At 42.9% G+C, this 23,618-nt stretch overlaps 1 protein-coding gene across 19 annotated transcripts in view; it reads left to right on the top strand.

Annotated features, from left to right (window-relative positions):
* LOC118374939 (epithelial discoidin domain-containing receptor 1-like) overlaps positions 1–23,618 on the top strand; it is a 115,077-nt gene that overhangs the window by 5,020 nt on the left and 86,439 nt on the right. For all 19 annotated transcript variants that reach the window (XR_008090507.1, XR_008090502.1, XR_008090506.1 and 16 more), the window contains exon 2: positions 17,553–17,710. Coding sequence is in view for 7 of the 19 variants with exons in the window: in XM_052494489.1 (XP_052350449.1) it covers positions 17,611–17,710 (100 nt within the window). In the remaining 12 variants the exon portion in view is untranslated. The remainder of the gene's footprint in view (positions 1–17,552; positions 17,711–23,618) is intronic.

The raw sequence follows: 23,618 nt of genomic DNA, 5'->3' as shown, positions 1-23,618 counted from the left end.
TGTAGTGTTAGGAGAGATACTGTAACGTTTGTTAAATCACTTCGATCTTCAAAAGTGATGCTCTCACACGTAAAAAAAAATATATATTTTACTGGTTCATAGGAATATAAAACGTGAATCAAAATAACAAATTAACCACATACTTCCTGCTTGCAAAACCTCACCTTTATTGCAATCTACTGTATTTCAATAGCCATTGATTCCATATACCATTGAGGTCTGTTGAACTAAACATTGGCTATTGAAATAATAAAGAGCTGAAACTTTGCTAGCATACACAGTGTACAGGATTTAGTTTTATAATCTGTAATCTTACATTAAAGCATAGTAATATCATCCTTTTATGGATGGAATAGCTTGTATGGAAGCAGTTGTCCATATCACAATTCCTTGTTGTTGTACTAATTGGCTCCCAACAGGCTGACAGACCTCATGTTCAGGAATAATTCAATTACCAAGGACGAGCAGGTTCCATCTACACGCTCAGACAAAGTAGCCTTTTTACACCTCCAAAAAGAAAGCATTGGCTAAATGGTTTATCTCTTGTCCCAAAACCAATTTCCCCTTGGTCTAGACAGCTAGCTAGACTTTTCAATCCAATTTCTTTCTCATACTTTTCTCTTGCAAGCATTTGAATAGCTGTCAAAGAGAGAGGAAGAGAGAGAGGAAGAAGAGAGAGAGAAATTCATAATTCATTGCATAATGGGCGGCGACACTTAAAAGCTGGATGTGAAGTCGTTTTGGGTTCTGCGTGTCGGTTTGTTTCAAACCATTTCTGAGACCCATTTGATCTCCTCCTCTCTCCTCTCCATCTCCATCCGTCTCTCCCTCTGCCCCATCCAACATACCTTTGATGCAGTAATTGATCGTTCTGGCAATCTGTCTCTCTCCAAATCTCTCTGAACATCTCTTCTTTCACCTCATCTTCCACCTCTCTCTCTCTCTCTCTCTCTCTCTCTCTCTCTCTCACTCACTCACTCACTCACTCACTCACTCACTCACTCACTCACTCACTCACCACTCACTCACCACTCACTCACTCACTCACTCACTCACCACTCTCACCACTCACTCACTCACTCACTCACTCACTCACTCACTCACTCACTCACTCACTCACTCACTTCACTCACTCACTCACTCACTCACTCACTCACTCACTCACTCACTCACTCACTCACTCACTCACTCACTCACTCACTCACTCACTCACTCACTCTCTCTGTCCCCCTCCGGCTGAAGCAGCACTAGATAATTTATCCTTCTATTCCTTTCCCTCATCCTCCCATCTCTTTATCATTAACATCACCCCCCCCTCACCCCCATCTCTGCCTCCACTCATCTGTGAGGTTACCATCCTCCCAACCCTGATAGATAGTGTTGGTATGGGGCTGGGTAAACAGTTTGTGTCTATTGGCTGTGGCTGGACTGTTTGAATGAGTGAATTTGTCAGTGTATCTTATCTGGGGATCTAACATACCCTCAGCATATCATGCCAACATAAGAGCTGACTGGGATTCCTCTGTCTGCATGCTGTATAATGAGCACTCATCTTCAGGGTTGTTCATTTCAGTGATACAGTCAGGGAGCATTTGAATAGTGAAGTGTGTACCCCAAACAACCCAAAAGGCATTTCAGATCATTATATTGTAATGATTTTACTCCTACGAATGTGTCGTGCCTGAGCACTGACTCACTGTTGTTGTTTAAAACACAATAGAATGCCTTAGTACTGTATGTATGTATCTAGTACTGTATGTATGTACTGTATGTATGTATCTATTACTGTATGTATGTATCTAGTACTATATGTATGCACTGTATGTATGTATGTATCTAGTACTGTATGTATGTACTGTATGTATGTATGTAGTACTGTATGTATGTACTGTATGTATGTATCTAGTACTGTATGTATGTACTGTATGTATGTATCTAGTACTGTATGTACTGTATTTATGTATATATCTAGTACTGTATGTATGTACTGTATGTATGTATCTAGTAAATGATTTACATTAGTTGTTTTATGAGTCAGAGTCAGACTCACTGGACACATTCTATATGACTGCTATCATATTTGCCTACGGTAACAAATAATGAGCTATTTTTCTCTCTCTCTCTCTCTCTCTCTCTCTCTCTCTCTCTCTCTCTCTCTCTCTCTCTCTCTCTCTCTCTCTCTCTCTCTCTCTCTCTCTCTCTCTCTCTCTCTCTCTCTCTCTCTCTCTCTCTCTCGTGTTGCTAACACACCCGTCGACTCATGTGGTACAGTACCCCACCAATCATTACTCGGGGCTTCCGGATGACTCTAGAAAACTTTAGAAAAGTACCAGGAAAGAAAACGCACGATGCCATGCTAAACATTAAAGAATTGCTTATTTTAACAAGCAACATCCCAAATGGCACCCTATTCCCTATATATAGTGCACTGCTTTTGACCAGAGCTCTCCTAGGTCCTGGTTAAATGTAGTGCACCATAACGGGAATACAGTGCCATTTGGGACTGAGCCTATGTCTCTTTATCACCTCAGTGTTCTGAGTAACACCATCCCTGTTGAGGTTCTGACTATGACATCAGCCTTCCCCTTCCAGGCATTAGGACCAGGATACTGCCGTGTGTTCGTGTGTGTGTCAGCGTGAGATTTTGTTTGGTGTGTGTGTGTGTGTGTGTACGGGCGTGTGTGTCTGTGTGTGTGTAAATGCATGTGTTTGAATGGTCCAGACTGACATTAAAGAGCTCTGAGGGTGTCTTCAGCCTTCCCCTGCATGACCATTTATTTGTTTTGAAGAAGAAGTGGTTAGTGAAGAAGAGAGAGTCTGTTTTCTCACTGCGGTTCTAAATGCTGAGCCTCGCACAACCCATTCCGGTTTGACCTGCTCTCTCTCTTTTCTCTCTGTCTCCAAACTATTCCTCCCTCCTTTTCCCTCCTGTCCTCCTTTCCATTTCAATGCTAAGTCACTGGGTGAATCATTCTCACCCTCCTGCTGCCAAGGTCCCGTCTTTGTCTAACGCTGTCTAATGCTTACTCTATATTTCTGAGTCAGGCTTCTAAATATGGAAGGCCCTCTCTCTCTCTCTTTCTCTCTCTCTGCTCCTCTACTCCTCTCTACTGCTTTCTCCTCCTCTAACCATTTCTTGTTTCTTCTCCCCCTTTCTCTCCTCCCCCTCATCCCCCTTTCTTTCTCCTCTCCCCCTTTTCTCTCCAACTCTCTGGCCACCGTGGTGGACCAGGCAGCAGTCCGTTTTCTCTGTCCCCATTGTGAGAGTAGCACAGTGCTGTCACATACGTCTCCTTTCTCTCCTCCCCCTCATCCCCCTTTCTTTCTCCTCTCCGCAGACAGGTGGTAGTGAGACAGTGTAAATTGAATTCAGGGAATTAGTCTGAGGCCTTGTATCACACTAGAACTGTAACAAACCCTCAGAGGTCCAGTATAGCTAGAGTCAGTCTAGCATCACAGATTGATATTCACTCTATCGCAAGTAAGTCATTAGGATGTCAATGATACTCGAGCTGTATCACATACTTGTTATAGTATAGGTCTCATATGGAAAACAGTACATCATAAGTTAGATAGGTACTGTTATTCCTCTGCCTAGGGCTAAATTCCGTTAAAACATAATTATTTTTTCAGTGCTAAAATTTTCTCACCAAGACTATGTTTATAGCTTGAGACTTAAAGAGATTTGACTGGTTCTTAATTCAGATTCAGTGGAAGTACTCCTCCCTGGATTTTCGTGACTGCACGTCTCTCTCATCTAGGGCCGCAGGTAGCCTAGCGGTTAGAGCATTGGGTCAGTAACCAAAAGGTTGCTGGTTCGAATACCTGAGCTGATCAGGTGAAAAATCTACTGTTGTGCCATTGAGCACTTAACCCTACTTTTCTCCGGGGGCGCCATACTACTATAGCTGACCCTGTAAAGCAACACATTTCACTGCACCTATCTGGTGTATGTGACAATAAAACAGATACTGAACAACAATATAAATGCATGATGCAACCATTTCAAAGATTTTACTGAGTTACAATTCATATGAGAAAATCAGTCAATTTGAAATGAATTAATTCAGCCCTAATCTATGGATTTCACAACAGTTGGTCAAAGATACCTTGGGCCTCAGCTTCTTGATATTCCACACCTGTCAGGTGGATGGATTCTCTTGGCAAAGGAGAAATACTCACTAACAGGGACGTCAACAACTTTGTGCACAACATTTGAGAGAAATAAGCTTTTTGTGCATATGGAACATTTCTGGGATCTTTTATTTCAGCTCATGAAACATGGGACCAACACTACATGTTGTGTTTATAATTTTGTTCAGTGTATAAATACAGAACACCTTCGTAATATTGAGTTGCACCACCTTTTGCCTCAATTTGTTGGTCCATGTTTACCACAATGCAGTTGTATCAAGTTGGCTGGATGTCCTTTGGGTGATGAACCATTCTTGATCCACACAGGAAACTGTTGAGCATGAAAAATCCAGCAGCATTGCAGTTTTTGACACACACAAACCCGGTGAACCTGGCACCTACTATCATCCCCTGTTCAGAAGCACTTCAATATTTTGTCTTGCCTATTCACCCTCTGAATGGCACATATAGAATCCATGTCTCAATTGTCTCAAGACTTAAAAATACTGTAACCTGTCTCCTCCCCTTTATCTACACTGATTGAAATGGATTTAACAAATGACATCAATAAAGGAGTGAAACAAAATTCTTGTCCCGTGGGAACCAATTGTAGTCCAAAATGGCACCCTATACCCTACACAGTGCTTTACTTTTGAAAAGGGCCTATTCTTTCTCTCAATTTAAAAAAAAATATTGTAGTTAGATTGTGGCTTCTAGCAATGTATTGTCTGCATCATTTCCATTCCCCCATATGTTTTTTATTTTACCTTTATTTAACTAGGCAAGTCAGTTAAGAACAAATTCTTATTTTCAATGACGGCCTAGGAACAGTGGGTTAACTGCCTGTTCAGGGGCAGAATGACAAATTTGTACCTTGTCAGCTCGGGGGTTTGAACTTGAAAACTTCCGGTTACTGGTCCAACACACTAACCACTAGGTTATCCTCCCACCCCCAAAAATAGACAGTGTATATATATATATATATATATATATATATATACAGTATATCACAAAAGTGAGTACACCCCTCACATTTTTGTAAATATTTGAGTACATCTTTTCATGTGACAACACTGAAGAAATGACACTTTGCTACAATGTAAAGTAGTGAGTGTACAGCTTGTATAACAGTGTAAATTTGCTGTCCCCTCAAAATAACTCAACACACAGCCATTAATGCATATGAAAGCTTTCTAGATCTGATGCCTAGGCTTTAGCTCAGTGTGCTAACGTGGTCTAGATCTAATGTCTAGGCTTTAGCTCAGTGTGCTAACGTGGTCTAGATCTAATGTCTAGGCTTTAGCTCAGTATGCTAACGTGGTCTAGATCTAATGCCTAGGCTTTAGCTCAGTGTGCTAACGTGGTCTAGATCTAATGCCTAGGCTTTAGCTCAGTGTGCTAACGTGGTCTAGATCTAATGCCTAGGCTTTAGCTCAGTGTGCTAACGTGGTCTAGATCTAATGTCTAGGCTTTAGCTCAGTGTGCTAACGTGGTCTAGATCTAATGCCTAGGCTTTAGCTCAATGTGCTAATGTGGTCTAGATCTAATGCCTAGGCTTTAGCTCAGTGTGCTAATGTGGTCAATCTAATGCCTAGGCTTTAGCTCAGTGTGCTATTGTGGTCCAGATCTAATGCCTAGGCTTTAGCTCAGTGTGCTAACGTGGTCTAGAGCTAATGCCTAGGCTTTAGCTCAGTGTGCTATTGTGGTCCAGATCTAATGCCTAGGCTTTAGCTCAGTGTGCTAACGTGGTCTAGAGCTAATGCCTAGGCTTTAGCTCAGTGTGCTAACGTGGTCTAGAGCTAATGCCTAGGCTTTAGCTCAGTATGCTAACGTGGTCTAGAGCTAATGCCTAGGCTTTAGCTCAGCAGTTTAAGGTGATCATGTACACAGTTTAGCGGATGCAGCGAAATGCTTCTGTTACCAGCTCCTACCAATGCAGTAAAAAGTAAAATAGCACAACCCAAATAGCACTGTAACAGTAATCTATGCATGTGTACACCAGATGAAACTACACAAGATATACTAAGAATGATATGTACAACAGTAGATATATTAGATTGGGCTATGTCAATAATCCACTATACAAATACATATGTGGTGTGTATAAACAGTGTAACTAAAATGTCATGTACAGTGGTAGAAATATTAGAATGAGCTACACTCCAAAAGTATGTGGACACCTGCTCGTTGAACATCTCATTCCAAAATCATGGGCATTAATATGGAGTTGGTCCAACCTTTGCTGCCACAGCAGCCTCCACTCTTCTGGGAAGGCTTTCCACTAGATGTGGGAACATTGCTGCGGGGACATGCTTCCATTCAGCCAGAAGAGCATTAGTGAGGTCGGGCACTGATGTTGGGTAAGTAAGCTTGGCTCATAGTCGTCGTTCCAATTCAACCTAAAAGTGTTCGATGGAGTTGAGGTCAGGGCTCTTTGCAGGCCAGTCAAGTTCTTCCACACCGATCTTGACAAACCATTTCTGTATGGACCTAGCTTTGTGCACAGGGGCATTGTGATGCTGAAATGGGAAAGGGCCTTCCCCAAACTGTTGCCACAAAGTTGGAAGCACAGGATCGTCTAGAATGTCTTTGTATGCTATAGCGTTTATGATTTCCCTTCACTGGAACTAAGGGGCCAACTTTTAATTGGCACTACGCATTCGGGCAGTTAGCGTTCTCCTGGCATCCGCCAAATCCAGATTTGTCCGTCGGACTGCCATATGGTGAGGCATAATTCATCACTCCAGAGAACGCGTTTCCACTGCTTCAGAGTCCAATGGCAGCGAGCTTTACACCACTCCAGCTGATGCTTGGCATTGCGCATGGAATATAAATATACAGTGCATTCGGAAATTATTCAGATTCCTAGACTTTTTCCACATTTTGTTTTACGTTACAGCCTTATTCTTAAATTGATGAAATAAAAATAAAAAACATCAATCTACACAAAATACCCAATAAAGACGAATCTTAAACAATTAAAAATGTACCTTATTTACATAAGTATTCAGACCCTTTGCTCTGAAATTTTAGCTCAGGTGCATCCTGTTTCCATTAATCATCCTTGAGATGTTTCTACAACTTGATTGGAGTCCACCTGTGGTAAATTCATTTGATTGGACATGATTTGGAAAGGCACACACCTGTTTATATAAGGTCCCACAGTTGACAGTACATGTCAGAGCCAAAACCAAGCCATGAGGTGGAAGGAATTGACCGTATAGCTCAGAGACAGGATTGTGTCGAGGCACAGATCTGGGGAAGGGAACCAAAACTGTCTGCAGCGTTGAAGATCCCTAAGAACACAGTGGCTGTAATCGCTGCCAAAGGTGCTTCAACAAAGTACTGAGTAACGGGTCTGACATACTTATGTAAATGTGATATTTCGTTTTTTTATTTTTAATACATTTAAAAACATATATGTTTTTAGCTTTGACAATATGGGGTATTGTATTGTGTGTAGATTGATGAGGGGAAAAACAATGTATTCAATTTTAGAATAAGGCTGTAACGTAAAAAAATATGGCAAAAGTCAAGGGGTCTGAATACTTTCTGAATGCACTGTATGTATGTGAATGGTGTGTATGGACAGTGTGTGACTAGAAAGGGTGTGCATAGCAGTAGTTATATACTAGCTAATGTCCAGATGTAATACATAGGATTTAGCTCAATGTTCTAGATCTATGCCTAGGCTTTAGCTCATTGTGCTAACGTTGTCTTGATTCTCCCAGGTGATCTTGGTTACATACGGGTTTGGATCCATACTCCGGCAACAACAGAGGTGTTTTAGTTCATTGTTCAGAATTGTACAGGTTGTGTTTCTCCACTCTGCAGTGTGGGTGTGTTGTAGGTGTATAGGACAGAGGTCTAGGGCTATTATGCCCCAACAGAAAATTAATATTCCTCCTCTTGATTCTGTCATTTTGATGCAGATCAATGACAGTGAGCAAAAGCATGAGTCAGTGTTTGGCTTTAGGACTGCTTAGAGACTTTGTAATTGATCCCAAAACTCCATTAAATGTGCTAGTTTGAATCTGTTCATTATTAGCTTAGTTTTGCTTCAGGATTAGTCAGATTTTTAAAAATAATAACAGAAAACTTGAACAAAAAAAAGTATTAGTATTTAACATCCATAATTTTTGTAATGGCGTCCAACTAATGTCTTCATATTCTGTTGTTGTTGACGACAAAGCTTAATTTCCTCAGCAGGACAAACTGAACATGTGGTCTTCAATCGTCATCGGTCTCGTGCCTTTTAAGATGAGGGAGGATGATGACTTTTTTCACAGCATATTGGATGACTGTCATTCATATTCCATTCACCGAGCTCAATGTAACATTGATAGGTTTAGGCTTCTACATGATACTCACATTTTCATGAGGTTGCTACAACCTAGCCTATGAGAATGAAAGCTTACAAATGTAGGTGCACAGGTCAATAGCATTTTGAGTAATCAAGGTGACAGATTGAGACATTCAATACCAGCTTGCACACTCTTGCCAGCATCTAGCTGATCTGGGGTGTAATCATTAGTCCAACAGTTGCAAATTAGAGTTTATATCGGATAAATTCTGGTATGTCTCTGTTGCGTTCCGTTTGCCTCCGTTTAAGAACCGTTTTTCAACAGAATCATCAGAATGAATACACCCCTGATAACACACAAACACAGTTCACTTTCATAGCAGCCACAGACTTCCTCTGGAAGTTGTCATAATTACTATGTAAGTCTATGGAAGGGGGTGAGAACCATGAGCCTCCTAGGTTTTGTATTGAACTCAATGTACCCAGAGGAGGACAGAAGCTAGCTGACAGGGTTCTGATGAGGCTACTGTATACCGTAATTTCAAAACGGTGTGGTTTAATCAATTATTTGGTGACGTGAATATATTTAATATAGTTTTATCTAAACTTCTTTGTTTCACTATTTTTTATTTTTATGAAATTCACTGTTTCCTCCTCTGAGGGGTCTCCACTGATGTAGACATGCTGAAGAATGTGCAATCCTAGTAATACAGCTCTTTTGGAGCTGAGAGGGAGTTAGAGGAAGGGGGACTGGGGAAGGCCAAGAGGACGTGATCCCAACTATGAAGTAGGAGAGGAGAGGAGAGGAGATGGCTATGGAAAGGGGAAGGAGAGGAGAGGAGAGGAGAGGAGAGGAGAGGAGATGGCTATGGAAAGGGGGAGAGGAGAGGAGATGGAAGGAGAGGAGAGGAGAGGAGAGGAGAGGAGAGGAGAGGAGAGGAGAGGAGAGGGCTATGGAAAGGGGGAAGGAACGTATTGGAGTAACTGTAAGTTTTACTCCCTTAATGATTGACTTCTACTTGGCCCAAGCTGCATATAATGAATCAGAGTTTTATTACAATACTTATTTTCCACAATAATTTGCAAATAAATTCATAAAAAATCCTACAATGTGATTTTCAGGATTTTCTTTTCTAATTTTGTCTGTCATAGTTGAAGTGTACCTATGATGAAAATTACAGGCCTCTCATCTTTTTAAGTGGGAGAACTTGCACAATTGGTGGCTGACTAAATACTTTTTTGCCCCACTGTATGTGTGTGTGAGTTGTTGAACCTATGTTTTGGAAAGCAGAGAGACGTCCTGTTGAGCTGAGAGGGAGTTAGAGGAAGGGGGACTGGGGAAGGCCAAGAGGACGTGATCCCAACTATGAAGTAGGAGAGGAGAGGAGAGGAGATGGCTATGGAAAGGGGAAGGAGAGGAGAGGAGAGGAGAGGCCAAACTATTCCTGGAAATGAGTTCCCTTTCTTCCTCTTTCTCTCTCTCTCTCTTCCTCTTTCTCTCTCTCTCTCTCTCTCTCTCTCTCTCTCTCTCTCTCTCTCTCTCTACTTCTACTTCTCTACTTCTCTCTCTCTCTCTCTCTACTTCTCTCTCTCTCTCTCTCTCTCTCTCTCTCTCTCTCTCTCTCTCTCTCTCTCTCTCTCTCTCTCTCTCTCTCTCTCTCTCTCTCTCTCTCTCTCTCTCCCTCCTTCTTCACTAAATTTGTTTAACTTCTCAAAGCATTTTCTTAGTTTCTCCCGCCATCTATTTAGTTATTTTTTATTGACTAACTTTTCCTAATCTCTTCCTGCTCCATCCTGTCAAAATCAGTTCAGATTCAAAATTTCTGACTGGCTGTACTTCCTTACTTCCTGCTGACTGGTATTTCCTGGTATTGATGAAGTGTCAGCTGACACGTACCAGTGAATCACTGGATGACAAATGACTGGACTACTGACTGACTGACCAACCAATAGCACTGTTACATACAGCCTCACCACAGAGGATATCCACCACAGCATTGATTCCAGACAGATGGCTTCATTCTATCTCAGTGCGTTTGTTGTTCTTGGAATCCAGTGAGAGGATCCATATAAGGTCAACGGCACATATGGAGTAGACAATCCATGTTGGAATCGTGGATTTTTATCTTGGCTGTGAGTGTCTTGTTTTCTCTTTGGAGCGTGAGAATTTCATTCTGGCTGAACTCCAAACTCCCCATCAGCCCTGCTACCTCTTCACACAACTTTTCCATTGTTGCATGGATTCCAGCCAGAGCACTAGCCTCTACCTCAATGGTAAGTAAATCGTCCGTGTCTGTAGATGAATCTGTTTTTCTTTTTTTTTGTCAGGTTAAAGTTATTGTGTGAGGTGGTCGGATCTTTCCATGATGGAGTATGTTGTTCCTCCATAGCGTAAAGCTGTTGGTACTCGTCGATTTCCCTCAGCTTCTCCTTAGTATCCAGATTGGCTCTTTACTGCAACCAGTTAAGATAAAAAAGATAGCAATGAGTCTTTCCCACGACGATGACAGGTGTCTGTAGTACAGCCAGCTAGCACTCGCGGAATCCACGCAAAAAAATGAACACAAACTTGCAGTCCCAGCCGTAAAGGCTTAACCGCGTCTTGGAATCCTTAGCAACAAAACTTTAGTTCTGATTTGTTAGTTCTGATTTGTTAGATTAGTTCGGTGGTGACAGTGTTTCTTAGCCTCAGTGCAGTGGGCAGCTGGAAGGAGGTGCTCTTATTCTCCATATACTTTACAGTGTCCCAGAACTTTTTGGAGTTTGTGCTGCATAATGCAAATTTCTGTTTGAAAAAGCTAGCCTTTGCTTTCCTAACTGCTTGTGTATATTGGTTCCTAACTTCCCTGAAAGGTTGCATATCATGGGGGCTGTTCGATGCTAATACAGAACACCACAGGATGTTTTTCTGCTGGTCAAGGGCAGTCAGGTCTGGAGTGAATCACGGGCTCTTTCTGTTCCTGGTTCTACATTTTTTGAATGGGGTGTGCTTATTTAAGATTGTGAGGAAAACACTTTTAAAGAATAACCAGGCATCTTCTACTGACGGAATGAAGTCAATATCCTTCCAGGATACCCTGGCCAGGTCGATTAGAAAGGCCTGCTCACTGAAGTGTTTTAGGGAGCGCTTGACAGTGATGAGGGGTGGACGTTTGACCGCAGACCCATTACGGATGCAGGCAATGAGTCAGATAGTTAATAATACTTCAAGGGAAGGCGACAGTTTCAAGGGAAGTGCGACAGCTTCAAGGGAAGGGCGACAGCTTCAGGGAAATGGCGACTGCTTCAAGGGAAGGGCGACAGCTTCAGGGAAAGGGCGACTGCTTCAAGGGAAGGGCGACAGCTTCAAGTGAAGGGCGACAGTTTCAAGGGAAGGGCGACAGCTTCAAGGGAAGGGCGACAGCTTCAAGGGAAGGGCGACAGCTTCAAGGGAAGGGCGACAGCTTCAAGGGAAGGGCGACAGCTTCAGGGAAAGGGCGACTGCTTCAAGGGAAGGGCGACAGCTTCAAGTGAAGGGCGACAGTTTCAAGGGAAGGTGACAGCTTCAAGTGAAGGGTGACAGCTTCAAGTGAAGAGCGACAGCTTCAAGTGAAGGGTGACTGCTTCAAGGGAAGGGCGACAGCTTCAGGGAAAGGGCGACAGCTTCAAGGAAGGGCGACAGCTTCAAGTGAAGGGCGACAGTTTCAAGGGAAGGTGACAGCTTCAAGGGAAGGGCGACAGCTTCAAGGGAAGGGCGACAGCTTCAAGGGAAGGGCGACAGCTTCAAGGGAAGGGCGACAGCTTCAAGGGAAGGGCGACAGCTTCAAGGGAAGGGCGACAGCTTCAAGGGAAGGGCGACAGCTTCAAGTGAAGAGCGACAGCTTCGAGGGAAGGGCGACAGCTTCAGGGGAAGGGCGACAGCTTCAAGGGAAGGGCAACAGTTTCAAGGGAAGGTGACAGCTTCAGGGAAAGGTGACAGCTTCAAGAGAAGGCGACAGCTTCAGGGAAAGGGTATCAGCAATTCTTGCAGGATTAGCAAAAATGCCTGCTGGATAGTAGCACAGCTCTCTAGCTGCCACTATTGTTCTTCTAGCCAGGTCTTTAAAGATTCTCAGAGAATAGCCCCTCAGAACCAGTAGCAGTGTTACCAGGCTGACAACAATCCTGACCTAGCCTGGTCTCTGATCTGTTTGTGTTGTATTGTCAACTACAGCATACATAAACAAAGGGGTTTTCTACAAAGCAGGATCAATGAGTTAGCCATCTAACTTGCCTAACTATTCTAAAATAATGTTGTCGTTTTTAGAAAGGTAAGTTTGAAATGTGCATGGTCTAATTGACTCAACAACCAAAAACACATATCTAAGCTTTTTAATGATTCAGAAAATCAACAGTTATTTCTTGTTATTAATTAAAGTTAGCTGGCTAACTCATTGATCCTACTTTGAAGTATACCCCTCTGAGGTCTCAATACCTCACAAACAGATCTGGGACCAGGCTATCACTGACTCACAGACAAAATAACAAAACCATCTGCTCTCGTTCAGGAAAGCCTTCAAGTGCCACCTTGTTTCCCCAGTTGACACTATCCAACACTGTAAGTGCTTGGAAGGTTAAAAGGTGTTTCCTTCTATCCAGGACTCACTGAATGGTTGTGCCTCAGTGACTCCCTCTACTCCCTCTACTGGGTCTGACGGAAACCCAGAACAAAGACCTCACTCCTTTCTAACCTCCCCAGTGGGAGGGTTACTATTACTGTCTGTCTGACTGACTGGCTGACTGCGGAGAGAAATGGTCTGTCTGTCTTACTGACTGGCTGACTGCGGAGAGAAACGGTCTGTCTGTCTTACTGACTGGCTGACTGCGGAGAGAAACGGTCTGTCTGTCTTACTGACTGGCTGACTGCGGAGAGAAACGGTCTGTCTGTCTTACTGACTGGCTGACTGCGGAGAGAAACGGTCTGTCTGTCTTACTGACTGGCTGACTGCGGAGAGAAACGGTCTGTCTGTCTTACTGACTGGCTGACTGCGGAGAGAAACGGTCTGTCTGTCTTACTGACTGGCTGACTGGGGAGAGAAACGATCTGTCTGTCTTACTGACTGGCTGACTGGGGAGAGAAATGGTCTGTCTGTCTTACTGACTGGCTGACTGGGGAGAGAAATGGTCTGTCTGTCTTTCTGACTGTGGAGAGAAACGGTCTGTCTGTCTTACTGACTGGCTGACTGGGGAGAGAAATGGTCTGTCTGTCTTACTGACTGGCTGACTGGGGAGAGAAACGGTCTGTCTGTCTTACTGACTGGCTGACTGGGGAGAGAAACGGTCTGTCTGTCTTACTGATTGGCTGACTGGGGAGAGAAACGGTCTGTCTGTCTTACTGACTGGCTGACTGGGGAGAGAAACGGTCTGTCTGTCTTACTGACTGGGGAGAGAAACAGTCTGTCTGTCTTACTGACTGGCTGACTGGGGAGAGAAATTGTCTGTCTGTCTTACTAACTGGCTGACTGGGGAGAGAAACGGTCTGTCTGTCTTACTGACTGGCTGACTGGGGAGAGAAACGGTCTGTCTGTCTTACTGACTGGCTGACTGGGGAGAGAAACGGTCTGTCTGTCTTACTGACTGACTGACTGCGGAGAGAAACGGTCTGTCTGTCTTACTGACTGGCTGACTGCGGAGAGAAACGGTCTGTCTGTCTTACTGACTGGCTGACTGCGGAGAGAAACGGTCTGTCTGTCTTACTGACTGGCTGACTGGGGAGAGAAACGGTCTGTCTGTCTTACTGACTGGCTGACTGGGGAGAGAAATGGTCTGTCTGTCTTACTGACTGGCTGACTGGGGAGAGAAACGGTCTGTCTGTCTTACTGACTGGCTGACTGGGGAGAGAAACGGTCTGTCTGTCTTACTGACTGGCTGACTGGGGAGAGAAACGGTCTGTCTGTCTTACTGACTGGCTGACTGGGGAGAGAAACGGTCTGTCTGTCTTACTGACTGGCTGACTGGGGAGAGAAACAGTCTCTGTGGCTGACAGAGAATATAATAGATTTAGAATCAGCTCCTTGTTCTACCCCATGCCCAAACTCAACCCCTTAGAATTAGACTGAGTGGAACGAGCATTCCAACTCAAAGTTGGGCTTGATACCATCAAGTCCTATAGTATGGCAAACTCTCATAATATGGCCCAACTTGAATGGATGTTTTAATGGGCACTATTGATCTTAGCAGTTCCAAGACAATCACATTATACACTGAACAAAAATATAAATGCAACAATTTCAAAGATTTTACTGAGTTACAGTTTATACAAGGCCCTAGTCTAACTCTCTTGCAACTACTCTGGTGGACATTCCTGCAGTCAGCATGCCGAATGCACCCTCCCTCAAAACTTGAGACATCTGTGGCATTGTGTTGTGTGACAAAACTGTACATTTTAGAGTGGCCTTTTATTGTCCCCAACACAAGGTGCACCTGTGTAATGATCATGCTTTTCAATCAGTTTATTGATATGCCACACCTGTTAGGTGGATGGATTATCTTGGCAAAGGATAAATATTCACTAACATGGATATAAACACATTTGTGCACAAAATGAAAGAGAAATATGTTTTTTGTGCGTCTGAAAAATGTCTGAGATATTTTTTTCCAGCTCATTGCGTTTATATTTTTGTTCAGTATAGTTTGGAATGCAAACTACAATATGATTGTCATGAGCCAAAAGGAATCCAAACTTTTGTCAAACTTTCACTGAAGCATACTTTTTCATAAGAACATTTCTTCTCCCTCCCTCCTTCCCTCTCCCCTCTCTGTCTGTCTATTGTTGTGTGGTGGGACTTAGACAGCTGTTCATAACCATTAGTTAGCCTTGTGAATTAGTCTGGACAAATCATGTAAGTGGAGGGAGATGGCAGTGGGATAGGGAGATAGATAGATGGTTTGCTAAACACAGTGGGCTCGCCTCACTTCCCTCACTAGCTTCTCCCTAAACAATGTGGCTTGTTTTTCCACTTAGACATGGCAGCTGCCTGGTGCCTCAAAAACATTTGACTGTCTATGCCAAACATAATCTTGGTTTTGGTTCGCGGTGATTTTCATTTGGTTGTATTTTCTTCAGAACCTAAGGTTTGTGTTTCCATCCAGTTTTGTGATCGCTGGTCAGTAAAAGTATTTTATCAGTTGTAACATTTGTTGAGTACCTTGTTATGGATTGTGACGGGGATCATTTTTAGGATTGTTGACATAGTGGACAGGCCAGCAGAGGGAGATTCTCAGCTCTGGTTCGGCATGCTTAGAGTTACTGGAATCCTGTAAGAGACATATTTCAACATGGTGTCATCTGGCACAGCAGACACACACTGCTTCACTCGTTTGGAAGGCTCGGGTGTTTTCTCAAAACAAGCTGTCTACTCTCTCTGAACACTTGCACCCTGTATCTGTTGCCTAGCGCCTGTCTTTTGTTCTGGACAGCTGCACTGGCTGGCTATCCCTGAAATCTCCTCTGTGTCGCACACACACACACACACACACACACACACACACACACACACACACACACACACACACACACACACACACACACACACACACACACACACACACACACACACACACACACACACACACACACTCTCTCTCTACTATGTCATCCATGTCAGCTGGACTGCTCCGTCGTTCCATCCTTCTCTTCTGTTCTCTATGCCTACAATTCCACTTTTCACTCGTCTTCATACCTCCCTTCATTCACTCCCTCTGTCCATCACAATGTCGCTCCCCTTCCTCTGTGTCCCTACAGCTGTGTGTCAGCTGTCGGTCTGTGCCAGTGAAGTCAGTGGGCCCACAGGGAAACCAGGCCACCCCTCTACACCCCCTCCCCTACCAGCTGTCTCCCCCTCCCTACCCCCATCACCCCCAATCATTAAGCAACCACCAGTAAAACTACTGGACAAGCCTTTTTGTGTCTCATAGATGGGTAACTACAGCACCCTATCCACCCTATCAGGCCCCAGTCTAACTACTACAGCACCCTATCAGGCCCCAGTCTAACTACTACAGCACCCTATCAAGCCCCAGTCTAACTACTACAGCACCCTATCAGGCCCCAGTCTAACTACTACAGCACCCTATCAGGCCCCAGTCTAACTACTACAGCACCCTATCAGGCCCCAGTCTAACTACTACAGCACCCTATCAGGCCCCAGTCTAACTACTACAGCACCCTATCAGGCCCCAGTCTAACTACTACAGCACCCTATCAGGCCCCAGTCTAACTACTACAGCACCCTATCAGGCCCCAGTCTAACTACTACAGCACCCTATCAGGCCCCAGTCTAACTACTACAGCACCCTATCAGGCCCCAGTCTAACTACTACAGCACCCTATCAGGCCCCAGTCTAACTACTACAGCACCCTATCAGGCCCCAGTCTAACTACTACAGCACCCTATCAGGCCCCAGTCTAACTACTACAGCATCCTATCAGGCCCCAGTCTAACTACTACAGCACTTGAGGAGGAGTTAGTAATAAAGGAGTTGGAAATGACATGATTGACATTTTGAATGCTGAAGGACTAAGTAATGCTGGCTAGGCTAATTACACCACCTTCGATTGTTCATTGTGCAACAACAACATATCAAAACAAAGCTAATGTTCTCTGTGCTGTGGTGCCACTGGTCTGTTTTGTTGGATTTTGTGGTGTTGAATTTAGTTATTTTGTTGTGTTATATTGTATTGTGTTGTGTCATATTGTCTTGTATTATATTGTGTTGTGTTGTATTATATTGTGTCGTGTTGTATTATATTGTGTTGTGTTGTATTATATTGTGTCGTGTTGTATTATATTTCATTTTATATATATTATATATATTATATATATATTATATTACATTTTTAGTTGCTCTCCAATGAGTCCATGGTGTCTGGTTACACGTACACAGGGCTGACAGACAGGGATTCATAAATCACAGAGGAAGCTACTGTATCTACTAGACTGGACCTGACATTTAGACAGAAACCCATCCACACGGATTATCACCCCTCTCTCTCATTCTTCCTACTCTCTCGTATTCTATCTTTCATGATACAAAATAAATGATTCATGCATTTTGAAATCTTCTAATCCTTCCTCTCTCTCTATCCCTCTGTTAGGTATGCCTGTGGTTGTCAGCGCGTCTCCGGACAGGTAACCGGGTGTGTTGCTGGTGCCATGGCAACGCCAGAGCTGCGGCTGTTTCCTGTCATTGTGTTTACCGTCATCCTGGTGGCGTTGTCGGCTGCGGATGAACACGACTGGCACTTTAAACCAGGTGAGAGGTCAAAGGTCAGATGTCAGACAGGAAGTGACTGCTTAAGGTCAAGGTCAAATCAGATCCCCAGAATATGATTGGTCATTATTGTTGAAGAGTTTGGGTTCTCAATAACTTACCTAGTTAAAGCCAAGGTAGGTAGTAGACGGACGAGGGATTGATGATCGTTGACCAATCGGCCAGGTTTAATACAATTGGAGTCACAACAAGGGAAAAATCAGAACAGATGTGTTTTACCTTCCATTCAAGATCTCACAGGCACCTCCTCAGAAATGTCAGACAATTCCATCTCAACCTTACCCATTGCCTTGTCCTCCTCCTCCACCCCTCCATCCTTCGCCCTCTGTCCCTTTCTTGTCTACACTCTCCTCACATTCTTGAATGTGTGCCTTACGTCTGTCCATCCGCTATCAGCAGCCGATCCTGTTTCAGGTCCATGTCTCCCAGGCAGCCATGTGTAAAAGGAGAGAGATGGGCCTTGGGTATTCAGCCTCACTAATGTACAGGCCGCTCATCACCTGTCAATCATACAAAGAGAGAGGGGAAGGAGGGAGGGGAGGAGAGGGATAGAGATAGAGTAGAGAAAATGAAACTCCACAAGGTGAAACCAGAGCTGCCACCTGCAGGGTAGAAGCAGACAGTAAATTATCTGTCTCCCGCACACACACATGCATGCACAGGTTTGTGTCATCTGATTTGATCCATATGGTTATTATTTCCACACCGTTGCTGCGGTAATGCAACAAGTATTTTATAGGAGGAAATAGCCCATGAGTACCAGGATATGAACTGATATGAAGAGTAAATAAAGGAAGGGAAACACCCACCGTGTGTGTGAAAGGGGGAGAAAGAGAGATGGAGCGTGGGAAGAAAGCCAATGGAGACAGAGAGGGCAATGACAGAGAGGGGACTAAAAAGAGAGAAGGGGAGGCCTGGAGAGAGAGTTTTATTGGCAGCTAGGTAATGATGTAATGAAACAGGCCTGGCCGTGTGGGGGTGTAGGGGGTAGGTGTGTGTGTGTGTCTCAGAGGTTTTATCTTCCAACCCCACATTCCTATCCACTGACTCACTGACAACAACTGAGTTAGAACTTCCCCCCTTATCACCCCCCATGCCCTCATATCACTGACAGCATCATTATCACGTCCCCATATCACTGACAGAATCAGTTATCCACGTCCCCATATCACTGACAGCATCAGTTATCCTCGTCCCCATATCAATGACAGCATCAGTTATCCACGTCCCCATATCAATGACAGTATCAGTTATCCACGTCCCCATATCAATGACAGCATCAGTTATCCTCGTCCCCATATCAATGACAGCATCAGTTATCCACGTCCCCATATCAATGACAGCATCAGTTATCCACGTCCCCATATCAATGACAGCATCAGTTATCCACGTCCCCATATCAATGACAGCATCAGTTATCCTCGTCCCCATATCAATGACAGCATCAGTTATCCTCGTCCCCATATCAATGACAGTATCAGTTATCCACGTCCCCATATCAATGACAGTATCAGTTATCCATGCTAGCATGTCAATGACAGTATCAGTTATCCACGCCAGCATATCAATGACAGCATCAGTTATCCACGTCCCCATATCAATGACAGCATCAGTTATCCACGTCCCCATATCAATGACAGCATCAGTTATCCTCGTCCCCATATCAATGACAGCATCAGTTATCCTCGTCCCCATATCAATGACAGCATCAGTTATCCACGTCCCCATATCAATGACAGCATCAGTTATCCACGTCCCCATATCAATGACAGTATCAGTTATCCACGTCCCCATATCAATGACAGTATCAGTTATCCACGTCCCCATATCAATGACAGTATCAGTTATCCACGTCCCCATATCAATGACAGTATCAGTTATCCATGCTAGCATGTCAATGACAGTATCAGTTATCCACGCCAGCATATCAATGACAGTATTAGTTATCCACGTCCCCATATGAATGACAGTATCAGTTATCCACGTCCCCATATCAATGACAGTATCAGTTATCCACGCCCCATATCAATGACAGTATCAGTTATCCACGTCCCCATATCAATGACAGTATTAGTTATCCACGTCCCCATATCAATGACAGTATCAGTTATCCACGTCCCCATATCAATGACAGTATCAGTTATCCATGCTAGCATGTCAATGACAGTATCAGTTATCCACGTCCCCATATCAATGACAGTATCAGTTATCCACGTCCCCATATCAATGACAGTATCAGTTATCCACGTCCCCATATCAATGACAGCATCAGTTATCCACGTCCCCATATCAATGACAGCATCAGTTATCCACGTCCCCATATCAATGACAGCATCAGTTATCCTCGTCCCCATATCAATGACAGTATCAGTTATCCACGTCCCCATATCAATGACAGTATCAGTTATCCATGCTAGCATGTCAATGACAGTATCAGTTATCCACGCCAGCATATCAATGACAGCATCAGTTATCCACGTCCCCATATCAATGACAGCATCAGTTATCCACGTCCCCATATCAATGACAGCATCAGTTATCCTCGTCCATATCAATGACAGCATCAGTTATCCTCGTCCCCATATCAATGACAGTATCAGTTATCCACGTCCCCATATCAATGACAGCATCAGTTATCCACGTCCCCATATCAATGACAGTATCAGTTATCCACGCCAGCATATCAATGACAGTATTAGTTATCCACGTCCCCATATCAATGACAGTATCAGTTATCCACGTCCCCATATCAATGACAGTATCAGTTATCCACGTCCCCATATCAATGACAGTATCAGTTATCCATGCTAGCATGTCAATGACAGTATCAGTTATCCACGCCAGCATATCAATGACAGTATTAGTTATCCACGTCCCCATATCAATGACAGTATCAGTTATCCATGCTAGCATGTCAATGACAGTATCAGTTATCCACGCCAGCATATCAATGACAGTATTAGTTATCCACGTCCCCATATGAATGACAGTATCAGTTATCCACGTCCCCATATCAATGACAGCATCAGTTATCCACGCACCATATCAATGACAGTATCAGTTATCCACGCCAGCATATCAATGACAGTATCAGTTATCCACGCCAGCATATCAATGACAGTATCAGTTATCCACGCACCATATCAATGACAGTATCAGTTATCCACGGCACCATATCAATGACAGTATCAGTTATCCACGCCAGCATATCAATGACAGTATCAGTTATCCACGCACCATATCAATGACAGTATCAGTTATCCACGCCAGCATATCAATGACAGTATCAGTTATCCACGTCCCCATATCAATGACAGTATCAGTTATCCACGCACCATATCAATGACAGTATCAGTTATCCACGCCAGCATATCAATGACAGTATCAGTTATCCACGCACCATATCAATGACAGTATCAGTTATCCACGGCACCATATCAATGACAGTATCAGTTATCCACGCACCATATCAATGACAGTATCAGTTATCCACGCCAGCATATCAATGACAGCATCAGTTATCCACGCACCATATCAATGACAGTATCAGTTATCCACGTCCCCATATCAATGACAGTATCAGTTATCCACATCCCCATATCAATGACAGTATCAGTTATCCACGCACCATATCAATGACAGAATCAGTTATCCACGCCCCCATATCAATGACACTATCAGTTATCCACGTCCCCATATCAGTGACAGCATCCATAACAATAACTGAGTTATACCCCCCCCCTCATTTTCCATCACCCCCCCACACCCCCTTCCTTTTACTCACTGTGAAGACTGGTTCTCTGCCCTCTATTTGGTCATGTCTGACCCTCTAGTTAAGTCATGGCAGATAGTTAAGTCGTTTGATAATGCCTGGTTGATATATGCCTGTAGGACTGTTGTCGGGGCTGATATTTTCACCGGGCAGAGTAGAGCTGTCCATTTAATCTGGTTAACTGTCTGCCCTATGTCCTCCTTATCCCCTCTTTCACTATCCCCTCCACTTCCACCTTCTCCTCTTCTTTCTCCTCCCCTCCCCCTCCTCATGCCCCTCTTCCTTCTCTTTCTCCTTCCCCTCCTCCTCTTTTTACTTCTGTATTCACCTCACCTCATCTGCCTGTTAAAGTCAAAACTATGGAGAATGATACCTCTTCAGGGTTATAAACTAACAGAAGGTTATCTGTTCGTAATGACCTTGGCAGCTCCTATTCTTCAATATTCATCCTATTAGATTATTAATTAACATTGACTCTACGTGTTTCTTCCTGAGTGACGAGAAGAGAAATAAGAGGTGACAAGGACATTATTGGATGAGCTCCCCTACACAGTGTGATGATGTGTTCCAAATGGCACCCTATTCCCTATGGAATGTATTGCTTTTGACCAGAACCTTGGAGTAGGGTGCCTTGTAGGAAAGATAGGAAATATGGAGAAGGAAAGATAGGGAATATAGACAAGGAAAGATCGCAACGGAGATTACTTAATGCTGCGTGACCAATGACTGGCTCCAACAATGACATGTACAGGTGTAGGATCACCCTGTTGTTGCAGGACATTTCGCAAACTTGTAGTGTGTTCGACTTGATTTGCCTTCACAAAAATGTCCATTAATTTTAATCCACACAATAATGAACATTTCCTGTTGCTGCAGGATTATTTTCCTGCTGGGAGAAACAGGTCAAATTAAGATCCTTTTAGCTATCATGTTACACCTGATGTATGATAGTAGAATGTGTATGATAGTACAATGTATGATAGTAGAATGTGTATGATAGTAAAATGTATGATAGTTGAATGTGTATGATAGTAAAATGTATGATAGTTGAATGTGTATGATAGTAAAATGTGTATGATAGTATAATATGTATGATAGTACAATGCATGATAGTAGAGAATGTATGATAGTACAATGTGTATGATAGTACAATGTATAATAGTAGAATGTGCTTGATAGTAGAATGTGTATGATAGTAAAATGTGTATGATAGTAGAATGTGTATGATAGTACAATGTATATGATAGTACAATGTGTATGATAGTAGAATGTGTATGATAGTACAATGTATATGATAGTACAATGTATATGATAGTAAAATGTGTATGATAGTAGAATGTGTATGATAGTAGAATGTGTATGATAGTACAATGTGTATGATAGTACAATGTGTATGATAGTACAATGTATATGATAGTACAATGTGTATGATAGTACAATGTATATGATAGTAGAATGTGTATGATAGTAGAATGTGTATGATAGTACAATGTGTATGATAGTACAATGTATATGATAGTACAATGTGTATGATAGTACAATGTATATGATAGTAGAATGTGTATGATAGTACAATGTGTATGATAGTACAATGTGTATGATAGTAAAATGTATGATAGTTGAATGTGTATGATAGTAAAATGTGTATGATAGTATAATATGTATGATAGTACAATGCATGATAGTAGAGAATGTATGATAGTACAATGTGTATGATAGTACAATGTATAATAGTAGAATGTGCTTGATAGTAGAATGTGTATGATAGTAAAATGTATGATAGTTGAATGTATATGATAGTACAATGCATGATAGTAGAGAATGTATGATAGTGCAATGTATATGATAGTAGAATATGTATGATAGTAGAATGTGTATGATAGTACAATGTGTATGATAGTACAATGTATATGATAGTACAATGTGTATGATAGTACAATGTATATGATAGTAGAATGTATATGATAGTAGAATGTGTATGATAGTAGAATGTGTATGATAGTACAATGTATATGATAGTACAATGTGTATGATAGTACAATGTATAATAGTAGAATGTGTTTGATAGTAGAATATGTATGATAGAACAATGTGTATGATAGTACAATGTATATGATA

Source organism: Oncorhynchus keta, chromosome 34 (genome assembly GCF_023373465.1).
Source record: "Oncorhynchus keta strain PuntledgeMale-10-30-2019 chromosome 34, Oket_V2, whole genome shotgun sequence".
NCBI classification, from domain to species: Eukaryota; Metazoa; Chordata; class Actinopteri; order Salmoniformes; family Salmonidae; genus Oncorhynchus; species Oncorhynchus keta.
The sequence above is the reverse complement of the archived record's forward strand: the minus strand, read 5'-3'. Positions and strand labels throughout refer to the sequence as shown.